Source organism: Mercenaria mercenaria, chromosome 10, assembly GCF_021730395.1.
Source record: "Mercenaria mercenaria strain notata chromosome 10, MADL_Memer_1, whole genome shotgun sequence".
NCBI classification, from domain to species: domain Eukaryota; kingdom Metazoa; phylum Mollusca; class Bivalvia; order Venerida; family Veneridae; genus Mercenaria; species Mercenaria mercenaria.
The window spans coordinates 54,465,534-54,478,090 of record NC_069370.1 but is presented as its reverse complement, the minus strand read 5'-3'; the positions used below and the strand labels follow the sequence as shown (position 1 = coordinate 54,478,090).

The 12,557-nt window shown below is 36.5% G+C and overlaps 1 protein-coding gene across 3 annotated transcripts in view; it reads right to left on the bottom strand.

Moving 5' to 3' along the window:
- Nucleotides 1–983: 983 nt before the first annotated feature.
- The window catches only part of LOC123561520 (uncharacterized), a 93,608-nt gene continuing 82,034 nt past the window's right edge, over nucleotides 984–12,557 (bottom strand). For all 3 annotated transcript variants that reach the window (XM_053553114.1, XM_053553116.1, XM_053553115.1), the window contains 2 exons: nucleotides 10,199–10,963; nucleotides 984–9,350 (listed from right to left, as the gene is read on the bottom strand). In XM_053553114.1, coding sequence (XP_053409089.1) covers nucleotides 6,050–9,350; nucleotides 10,199–10,963 — 4,066 coding nt within the window. In that variant the 3' untranslated portion in view covers nucleotides 984–6,049. The remainder of the gene's footprint in view (nucleotides 9,351–10,198; nucleotides 10,964–12,557) is intronic.

Genomic DNA, 12,557 nt, shown 5'->3' with positions numbered 1-12,557 from the left:
GCCATCAGAATGTTTTACATGTATATGACCATTTCTACATAGCCGTGTTCTGAATTCGCCAATAAGCATTTCAGCTGTATATAATTCATGCATTTATATTCACAAGCTCATCTAAGGCTTCTGTTTTAGTGTTCTAGATCCATACACAAAGCTCCGAATTCGGCTATCCATACAGAGCCTAAAACAGCAGCATGTCAATACATGCGATCAGCTGTTTAGACGGAGTAGAAGCTATCTTGCTGTAATCTGTTCAATGAATTAGTGAAGTACATCCAATACGAGTAAAGCGTACTAGTGCAGTGCTTGATATTTTCGACTTAACTTTGCGAAGCATCGTCCCAAAAAGATGGAGCATACAGTAAAATAACGCAAGTGTACGCGTTTTCAATGCAGTGCGTACCTTTACACGACAATCTCGGTCACAACGACGAGATTACTAATAGAATTCGCTTCGACATGACTGAATATACAACAGGACTATTAACAGCAATCAGTCACATACAGGGTTTTATGAAAAAAATCTGTACCTGTAAAGTTGACAGGTCAAATTATTTGTTACTTGCTTATAGACAGACGAACTAAGACATATAGCCGGACAAAATGATTTGCATTTTTATACTGCCAAATATAAAAGGTTTCAGTTATGTTTTAGCAGAATCCGCCGTTTGTAACAGACAAAAAAAGGAAATAAGATACTGTGCGTATTCTTCACATTGCCTTCCATCAATGCAGTTTCAAGAAAAAAATATTTTGTACTGTCTAGTTTTTACTATTGTTGCCACAGCAACAATTTTGACAAAGCAACGAAAGAAAACAAATGTGCATAGTTTTCATTTTGTGCAATATCCATGTACCAATTTTTATGACTAAATGACTTAGATTATTGTGACTGTGGGACGTGCAACGAAATTACTGGATCAAAGAACATATATTTATATAAGCAGTGGTATAGAACAAATTTCAGTTCTAAGAAAACAAACATATTACAGTTTTCATTATTTTATTCTAATAATTATTCTACTTTCTATTGTCCAGTAGGTAAAACAAGAGGGTCATGATGACCCTGGATCGCTCACCTGAGTAATATGAGCTACATGTTTCAAATGTCAAACAAATGATAATTTATTAAGAAAGTCAGTAGGTCACATTCATGGTCAATGAAATTCAGTTTTACGACTGGTGTGCAAAACTGTGTATGTCATTAAAATTTCAAGGCTGTATCTTAAAAAACAAGAAAGTAGATCAGTAGGTCAAGTGACATCATATTACTTGGGCTCATCAGGTAATTATAATTAAACAGTCTTGGAAATAGGATCAAATGATTTTTAAGTATTTTTTTCCTATATAACTCACATAATAACTAAGTGACCCCAGAGTGGGGCCTCTTTTAACACCAGGGGTATAATCTGAACAATTTTGGTAGAGGACTATTAGACAATGCATCATACCAAATATCAGAAGTCTAGGTTGTATGGTTTCAGACAAGAAGTTTTTTTAAAAGTTTTTTCCTACCCAAGGCTATATAAAACTTGAGACCCCCAGGGCAGGGCCTCTTTTCACCCCAGGGGTACAATTTGAATAATTCCGGTTGAGGACCATAAGATAATGCTACAAACCAAATATCAAAGGTCTAAGTGTTGTGGTTTCAGACGAGAAGATTTTTAAACTTTTTTTCCTATATAACTCTATGTAAAACTTTGGACCCTCGGGGCGGGGCCATATTTGATCCTAGGGAGATAATTTGAACAACCTTGGTAGAGGACCACTAGGTGATGCTACATACCAATAATCAACGCCCTAGGCCGTGTGGTTTTGTAAAAAAAGAATTTCAAAGGTTTCTCTATATAAGTCTATATAAACCATGTGACCCCCGGGAAGAGGCCATATTTGACCCTAGGGGGATAATTTGAATAATTATGGTAGAGGCCCACTAGATGATGCTTCACACCAGATATCAAAGCAATAGGTCCTGTGGTTTTGGACAAGAAGATTTTTAAAGCTTTTCATGGAATTCAATTCTTTGAACAATTTTGAAAGGGGGCCACCCAAGGATCATTCCTGTGAAGTTTGGTGTAATTCTGCCCAGTGGTTTTCAAGAAGAATTTTTTAGAAATTGTTGACGGACGACGTACTACGCACAACGGACATTAAGCGGTCACAATAGCTCACCTTGTCACTACGTGACAAGTGAGCTAACAAAAAATACTACAGACCAGGTTTAATAAAGACTTGCAAAGTGGTTAAAGGGAAAAGATCATTTAAATATGTGGAGGCTGTTTAGATAAAGTCTTGCTTTAGCAGCTTCTAAAAGGGACCAAGTGTCCCATCTGAACCAAACTGGGAAAGAACCTCGAAATGATGCTACAGAGGAAAGTTTGATGAAGATCAATAAAGAGGTTTGTTTAACCCTTAGCCTGCTAAATTTCTAAAATGGACTGGTCAAACATTTAATTTGGGCAATACTATTTACTATTCGAGGGATGTTCACTGAAAATATACTAACTGAATAATTTATTTACATGTATTTATTTATTGGGGTTTTACGGCGCACCAACACAGTATAGGTTATATGGCGCCAAACAGGACTACAGATTTTGGTTTCACATCTCATTTACATCGAAATAAAAATATGAGGTATGGAATCAAAATTTGCATACCTGATGGAATCACAGAGTTACAGCAAAACTAAGTGTTAAGACCCTATTAGTCGCCTCTTACGATCATGCAAGGGTAAGGCAGTGGTTCCAATTCTTTTCATACATAGATCGTCCCAGAACCACATGTGGCCTGACTGAATAAAGAACAGTGCAGACAAGTTGTGTCAAAGTTTTATTAAAGTTGATCGCAAAATGTGGTCTCAATCGTGTTCACAGGCCAAATATGGCAAATTTTGGCCCTTTAAGGGGCCATAACTCTGGAACCCATGATAGGATCTGGCCAGTTTTCGAAAGGAAACGAGATATTATGCCCATACAAGTTGTGTGCAAGTTTGATTAAAATTAAGTACAAAATGTGGCCTCTATCGTGTTCATAAGGAAATTGTGGAAGGACCACGGACGATCACAAAAGCTCACCCTGTCGCTATGTGACAGGTGAGCTAAAAATGTTTTGTATTAAGGAAACAAAGTAAATTTCTAACTAATACACTGTAGTAATAATAATCGCAATGATTTCATGATTTTTATAACATTTGTGGCTATGGTGACACAAAATCCAAAGCACAAGTTAACATTTAGATTATGCATAATCCAAAGTTCAAATATTCAACTATTATGTATAATTACAGTCAAACCTGTCTTAAGCGACCGCATAGGGGAAATCAGAATAGTGGTGTCTTAAGACAGGTGGTCTCTTAACTCAGGATAGACTTCTGAGCATTATGTTTAGGTAAAGAAACTATCATGAAGAAACAATTGCTACTACTATGGAGTTTATTAAGTACACTTTATTAAAAAGTAAGTGTGGGTGTTTTGTCATGCAAAACATAACAAGAGAGCCATGAAGGCCCTGTATCGCTCACCTGACTATTGACCTAAAGATCATCAAGATTAACATTCTGACCAAGTTTCATAAAGATATGGTCATAAACGTGATCTCTAAAGTGTTAACTAGCTTTACCTTTGATCTGACCCGGTGCCCTACTTTTTGACCTCACATGACTCAGATTCGAACTTGACCTAAAATCATCGAGATAAACATTCTGACTAAGTTTCATGAAGATACAGTCATAAATGTGGCCTCTACAGTGTTAACTAGCTTTTCCTTTGATCTGACCTGGCGACCTAGTTTTTGATCCTACATGACCCAGATTCAAACTGGACCTTGAGACCATCAAGATTAACATTCTGACCAAGATTCATGAAGACATAGTCATAAATGTGGTCTCTACAGTGTTAACAAGCTTTTCTTTTGATCTGACCTGGTGACCTAGTTTTTGACCCAGATGACCCAATATCGAAATCGTCCAAGATTTTATTAAGGATAACATTCTGACCAAGTTTCATTAAGATTGGGCCAAAATTGTGACCTCTAGAGTGTTAACTAGCTTTTCCTTTGATCTGACCTGGTGACCTAGTTTTTGATCCTACATGACCCAGATTCAAACTGGACCTTGAGACCATCAAGGTTAACATTCTGACCAAGATTCATGAAGACATAGTCATAAATGTGGTCTCTACAGTGTTAACAAGCTTTTCCTTTGATTTGACCTGGTGACCTAGTTTTTGACCCCAGATGACCCAATATTGAACTCGTCCAAGATTTTATTTAGAGTAACGTTCTGACCAAGTTTCATTAAGATTGGGCCAAAATTGTGAACTCTAGTGTTAACAAGCTTTTCCTTTGATCTGACCTGGTGACCTAGTTTTTGACCCCAGATGACCCAATATCGAACTCTTCCAAGGTTTTATTGAGGGTAACATTCTGACTAAGTTTCATTAAGATTGGGCCAAAATTGTGACCTCTAGAGTGTCAACAAGCTTTTCCTTTTATCTGATCTGGTGACCTGGTTTTTGACCCCATATGACCCAATATCGAACTCGTCATTTTATTGAGGGTAACATTCTGACCAAGTTTCATTAAGATTGGGCCAAAATTGTGACCTCTAGAGTGTTAACAGTCAAATTGTTGACGACGGACAGAGGGCGAACACAAAAGCTCACCTTTGAGCACTTCGTGCTCAGGTGAGCTAAAAATCCTTTTAACATAATTATTATTAAAACAGTTTATGAACAGAAAATGTACATGTAAGAATGTTCTGACATGTAAAACATGCTAAGAGATATATGCATTTAAAATCCTTAAAACATGTTAAAACAAAACAGACAACGAGCTGCGTTCATTTAACGCCTGATGCCCCCATTGGCAGCATTGTCGCTACAAAGCAACCTTAGTCCAAAACGAGGTCAAGTTCAAGGTCAAACTGAGGTCAGGTGATGTCTGAAGATGAGGAATGGTCACAGGTTACATCTGCATTAGTATAAAGTCATTCTAGTAAGGGGTATTGATGCTAGACGAAACGGTCCCATTTAGTTAACCAAGAGATGGCCCATACAAAGCAACCCAAGTCCAAAACGAGGTCAAGGTCAAGGTCAAACTGAGGTCAGGTGATGTCTGAAGATGAGGAATGGTCACAGGTTACATCTGCATTAGTATCAAGTCATTCTAGTAAGGGGTATTGATGCTAGACGAAACGGTTCCACTTGGTTAACCAAGAGATGGCCCATATAAAGCAACCAAAGTCCAAAACGAGGTCAAGGTCAAACTGAGGTCAGGTGATGTTTGAAGATGAGGAATGGTCACAGGTTACATCTGCAATAGCATCAAGTCATTCTAGTAAGGAGTATTTATGATAGACGAAACGGTCCCATTTGGTTAACCTCGTACGGACGGACGAACGAACGGACAGGAAAATCACTATATGCCTCCCGCATCAGTAGATGCCGGGGGCATAAAAATGTATATGTATGAATGTTCTGACATGTAAAACATGTTAAGAGATATATGCATTTAAAATCCTTAAAACATGGCTGTTTTCTCAAGATTTAAGACATTATCACGGAAAAAAACCCAATTTAACCATTTTTTACTCGTTTTATTGTCAATAAAACCAAATACTAGGATCTGCTACCTGCATTCAATGTTTCAAATGAAAATAGCTTAAAGGAGCTAAAATGATGCAAAGAATTCATCTAGCTCTGCCATGTATAACTGAACCTTAATTTAATCTAGTTATTTCATAAAGATCCACATGCAAATTGCAGTGTTATCTTGTTCTCTTGTTTATTTCTAAAACATAAAAAGAATTCCTCTCAAAGTAAATTTAACAATAATTTTTAAATCTTAAAATACAATGTATATAACAAAAACTAAAATAATTAGGTAAAACCTTCAGGTACATTAAGCAATATTTCGTAACACAATACTTAATAATTAACTGATTCTGTACAATATGAACAACACAGTCATGCACACTTTGTTTTAATGAGCCAAACCATTCAAAGTATAAAAACTCATTGTAGAAAAAATCAAGAAGTACATAAGAAATCTGTCATAGATTTATATTTGGTTTGTATGCAATCAGTTTTGATATCAGGCTGTTGCTTTTACCAACATCTTTTCGTGCAGAACATTCAACAGTACTACTGCTATCAGCATCTACTATCTCCATTGTTTCTGAGGAGGCAACACATGCAGGCAGGTTTTTCTTTGTAACAACACTCTCAAAATGTTTGAACATGTGATTTTCTAACTCGTTCGTGCTTCTAAATATTGCCTGACAAATTCCACATAGAAATTCCTCTGCCTTTTTATGGTTGTCCAAATGTGCATTAAGACTGTCTTCAGAACTGAACACCCGCTCACACTTTGAACATTTAAACAGTTCAGATATTAAGTGAGTCTTTGCATGCACTGCTAAATCATGAGTACAAGAAAACTGCAACGTGCATATTTCACAAGTGAACACCTCATCTGAAAGTGAATGTTTCTTGTCTTGTATTTGATCAACTTCTGGTGATATTTGTTCTGATTTTTCCAAAAACTTCAAGGGAGAATAACTTTTCAGATTCTCAGGTTTTGAGCTGTCCTTAATCTCTCCACTTTGAACATTATCAGTGCAAATATGGGGCTTATCAACAGTTGCATTTCTATCATTTTCAAAAGACTTTGATGATTCTGAAGTTTTTAGAGAACGCGACCTGGGAGAACATCTCAATTTCTGTACACTATGTTCTTTCCTATTCGACATTCTAGGATGTCCTCTTTTCCTCGCAACTGACTTATTCTTTGACACTAAAGAGCTGTTTGATGTATTTTCGACACCAGATATTCTCTTCTTACGTAAATCATTACTTGTATTGGAATATGTTCTATGCACTTCAGTAACATCAGTAGATTCAATGCCCTCATCAGAATCTGAACTGATGACAATCGTATCTAATGCTTCAAAATTTCTTTCATCATCATTTTGTTCAACATATCTCCTAACAATCGGTTTTACTTTTCTAACATCATCATTCCTCTTTTCAGACTTAGCTCCTCTTTCAGCTAAATTTCCATGTAACTGGTCTTTCCTAGTTTGTTTTTTCCTTGGACTTTCATACTCCTCTGTAGGAGGTACTCTCTTTCTCTTGCGAAGATAGTTTTCAACTTCTGATGGAAGCATTCGCTCCACAACCACTTTACATGACATACTATTGAAATTTATCAAACTTTGGTCACATCTTTCTTTATCAGAAACACTATCTTCAACACGCACTCTTTGTAAGTCAGTTTTAGAAGAAGCAAAACTTTTGTCATTATTGTCCTTTCTTGCATGTTTACTTTTATTTGAAATATTACCTTCATCAATATATATTTCTTCAAATCCAGATGAATCTGACTCGGAAACCTCACTTTCATTATTGTCTGATATAGTGACATAACTTGGCTCATCATTTTCCCTTGCATCCACAACTTGTATTTTGTCAGCTTTCACACGTGTATGTGTGTATTTGACATTTTCTTCGTTACTTTCTGGAATTTCTCCACTGTCTTTTTCATTTATTTTACTTGAATGACCATAAAGCACAGTCCCATTTCCATTGGAACTGTTTCCATAAGTTCTCTCTTGCAGCAAAGAATCTGAACTAAATGGAGATTCAGATTGGTTTAAACTACTGCGTGTTTGTTCCTCATGCACTGATTTTCCTTCCCTAGTACATTCTGAAATCGGCTTGTCATTAACATGTGCATTTCTCAAAAGGAAACCAGTCTTAACAGGCAAAGAGTAACATTCACTTTGAGAGTCTTTCGTGTGCACAGCAGTATCAACTTCTCTGATCTTTTGTGTACCTTCTTGTTCAGAATAGATTACAAGCTTTTTCTTGCTTGATACAGCTGCCTGTAAAGTTTCACATCCACGAAAATGTGTAGTTAACACATCTACTGATCTAAAACAAGAATGCCTGCAAATACACATGAATTGGTGCAGTTTCACAACTACTGACTTCTGGCAAAAAGAACATCTCCCACTGGCATTAAGTACTGTTATATTAAAACAGCCAAGACACTGTACCTGGTGCAAGTATCTTAGCAACAAGCTAGTAGGCACAGTTTCAACACCATCAAAAGACTGAGAAATCTTTTTTGGAAGAATACCTTTGCCATGTGGCTTACTCTTACAGATGTCACTGTTTTTGCTTGCAACTGACTTCTGCGTATACAAATGTGAGTATACTGTATTAACTCTTGGTCTCAAACGGGTTTGTTTCCTATATGAATCATCTGACTTCTTATCAGATCTATTGTGTACTTTGTCTTTTAAACTTGTTCTTGTGTTTGTAAACATACCTGATAGATTAGTTTTCAAAACCTCTATTTTTTCCTTCTGTGTTTTCAACTTGGTATTTGAAATATCAGACATACTTGGTATAAACCGGTTATCCTTAAAGCCATTCCTTTCACTATGGGTTGTTTGTTCTCTGCCTATATTAGCTTGTTCATCCTCTGTGTTATATCCAATATCACCGGCACCTTGATCTGCAGTTTCTTCAAGAACAATTGCTTCATTTGATTTATCTTCTTTGCTCTGAGGACTTCCAGCTTGAGGTGAGTTATCTGTACATGTTACTTTGGTCATACTGACATAAGCTTCAGTGTTGTCTTTGGCACCAGAATGTTTTTCAACAATGTGACTGACCAAAATTTTAGAGGAGTTGAACGAAAGTCCACACTGTCCGCATAAATACTCTGACTGTGTGTGATTTTCTGATATATGTAACTCCAATTCATTTACATTTCTGTAGTCTTTCTGACAAAGTCCACATGTAAAAACTGAAGAAAGGTTTTCTTGGAAACAGTGTTGCATGTGATCATCAAGATTTTTGCTGGAATCAAATTCACTATTACATTTACCGCATGCGTAACTTACTGCATCCTGAGCTTCGTCTTGAAATTCACCATGTTCCAACTTAAAATGTGATATCATATCTAAATCAGAACTAAAATTCAACAGGCAAAGTCCACACTCAAATAAACCGAACACGACGTCTGTTTCCACTCCCTCTGAACAGCATTCTGATTTTACTAATTTCCCAGGGCAACCACTCGAGATGTGCAGCTCCAGAAATGAGCAGTCAGAAAATGCCTTATTACATGTACCACACTCGTACTTGACCATTTTTGTTCCCATTTGTTCTGGAGTAAAGTCTTGTTGCATAGTTGGTTCTCCAATATGAGACAGCTTGCTGAACGATCCTAGTGCGCATCTTGACAGTTTGAAATGTCTATGAAGTTCTTCTCCACTCCTAAAGGTAGATGAACATATTGCACATGTGTGAGATGAGACTTCTGGATTGTCTGGTGAGTTTCTGAAAGAAAACAACAATTTATCAGAGTTTGGTCATCTGAACTGATCAAATTTCTTGCAAATTAAAGACTTCATCTTGTATCTGATCAAAATTTTGTGTTAATATACAATTTTAATTCATGTTATAGTAGACTCTCGCCAATTAGCATACTAGCATATGCTTCAATTTTGAGAAATAGCTGTAATTTTAGGCATTAACCTATGAATCAAAAATCAAATACACTGTCTTTTCATAAAGAAAAATGGGAATTTTCTGGTCATTATTTCTGTATTAATTACATGCACATGTATCTCAAACGTTCAGCTTCTGTTTAAGTAATCTTCAAGTAAGAAATGAAATAACTGTTTCTGGTGTTTATGCATTCTACAGTTTATGCAAACTGAACAATAGAATATTATGGGCAAACCGCCCTCCCTCACCCCCATACACAAAGAAATCATTTCTTATATTTACAATATCAATCCTTTTCATTTGTAAAGGAATTATTTTCATTAATTTCATAACTTGCATATTTTTGTTGTACTTCACATTAGAAGTAGCTTCCCGGTCATTCCATTCAGCAGACAGAACTACTACATCACATTAAAGCAATGTTCTCCCTGACTATATGCAGGTGTTGTCAAAATAGACACAAAGTGATGGTATAGCAACTCTGACTCCAGTGTCTGCAAATGCAACCCTAACTGCAATTTTCACCTAAGCTACCTACACACAAACTTTCACTGACACTATATTTCTTTCCTAACTGAAGCTAATGAGTAGAAAACACATTTTTCATTTTTAATAACAGTGACCTTGACCCTAATGACCCAACCTTAATCTCAATTTTAATACAAATAGACCAGTACCTATTTTTCTCTTGATGCTGCAAATCTGCATCAAAGGTGGATACATCGCAATTTCTCTTTATTGTCGTAGATCCACAAGGGTTTTTATTGTGACGTTTAAGCTGACAATTCTGAGCAAATGTCTTCTCACATTTTTTGCATTTAAATGGCTTGATTTCAAGATGAATATTCCTATGTTTCTTCAGTGCATTTAAACTTGAATAGGTTCCAGCACAAATTTCACACTTTAAGCGGCTTGCTTCACATTCTTCTGCTCTTCTATGAAGATGAATCTGCCATTTGTTCTCAAATGTCTTCCTACATTTTAGACACTTAAAAGTCTTACTGCCCACTTTTATACATTTATGCCTCTTCAGTGCAAGGGCACTTGAAAATGTTTCTGAACAAATATTACATCTGACTCCTTTTACAGGTCCTGCTTTACACCTGTGAAGCCTAAGTTGTACTTTCTGAGCAAAGGTCTTCTCACATTTTATGCATTTAAATGGCTTGACATCCAGATGTATAAAAGAATGCTTTTTCAGATCAGAAAAACTTGAAAATATTTTTGAACTAACTTCACATTTGGGTGATGCTTTACACTTGTGAAGCTTAAGTTGTACTTTCTGAGCAAAGGTCTTCTCACATTTTATGCATTTAAATGGCTTGACATCCAGATGTATATAAGAATGCTTTTTCAGAGCAAAAACACTTGAAAATATTTTTGAACAAACTTCACATTTGGTTGAGAGTCTTAAATTGTCATCTTCTGTTTCCTTTGGACTCCTGTAAAAAAAACAACTAAACATTTCTCACAAATTCAAAATTATATATAGATATATATGTGAAAAAAACTAAACCTCCGAAGAGTAACGTCCCTTATTACAATAAAATGACGTTATCACCAAGTGAAGTTACTAACGTCATTATTACAGTATTTCTTCTGAAGATCGGGGATTCCCGTAAATAGGTGCAATTGCCCCCATTTGAATTAATCTGGACCATGACCTTGTGTCCCCTAAAAGTGGCTAAATGCCCAATTTGAACATTTTGGGAGAGGACCTTATAATGATACGCCCTACAGTGTTTGATGAAAATTTATCAAGCATTTATTTTAAAAAGTTTCTTAAAGCTATTTTTATTTTTATCTTTAGCAGCCCCTAAAAGGGCCCAAATGCCCCAAATAGAATAAAGTTAGTAAAGGACCTTATAATAATGCTATAAATCAAGTTTGATATCGATCATTCAAGTGATTCATGAGAAGAAGTCATATTAATGCACTTTTTTGCTCCTGAGGCCCCTAAAAGGGGTCAAGTGCTCCCAGTATAAAAAATTGGAAAAGGACCTGTCCTGATGATCATGCTACAGACCAAGTGTGATACAGACTTATCTAGCAGTTCATGGGAAGTTGTTTTGAGCTTTTTTCTTTTTTAGCTCTTATGGCCCATAAAAGGGGCAAATCACCCCAATCTGCATAAACTTGGGAAAGGACCTTACAATGATGCTAAAGGACAAGTTTGATGAAGATACATCAAGATTTTAGAAGTTGATAAACTGTATTTTTATTTTTGGACCAGCTTCCCTGCCCCCATTTGAACAAAACTGGGAGGACATTATAATGAAGTTACAGATCAAGTTTGATGAAAATCTATTCAGTGGTTCAAGAGAAGAAATGCTATTACTGACTTTAGCTCCAACAGCCCCTATAAAGAGCCAATTTGAACATAAGAGAGCCAGAATGTCGCAATACAGGCCCGTCATAGCAAATATCTTTGAACATGTTTCTGCAAATGGAATTTTAATTCTGTGGTTGTGTAGTAATTATTGTAACTCTTTTGTTTTTCTAAGTCCACAAAAAAACAACTCCTTACCAGGTAAAAAGACATTTGATCTCCAAGTGTGACTAGGGACCTAGTTCTTGTGCAAGACACGCCAACTGACAAGCAGTTTCAGAGAAGATGGTTAAGTAACTAGAAATGTGTCCATAGGACACAGATGCCCCCACTACATAACAAAGGACACAAATTTTTCCTAGGTCAGGGGTCATAACTCCTACAATACTGAATGAATCTGGACGCGAAACCCCAGGTGCACAACTGCACATGCTGACCAACATTCCTGTAAACTTTGGCGACTCTAGGTCAAATACTTCTGGAGCTACGAGCGACACAACATTAAAATGACCAATTTTTAACTTAAGTCAGGAGCCATAACTCCTACATGACTGAATGAATCCGGACGCGAAACCCCAGGTGCACAACTGCACATGCTGACCAACATTCCTGTAAACTTTGGTGACTCTAGGTCAAATACGTTTGGAGCTACGGGCGACACAACATTAAAATGACCAATTTTTTACTAAGTCTGGGGCCATAACTCC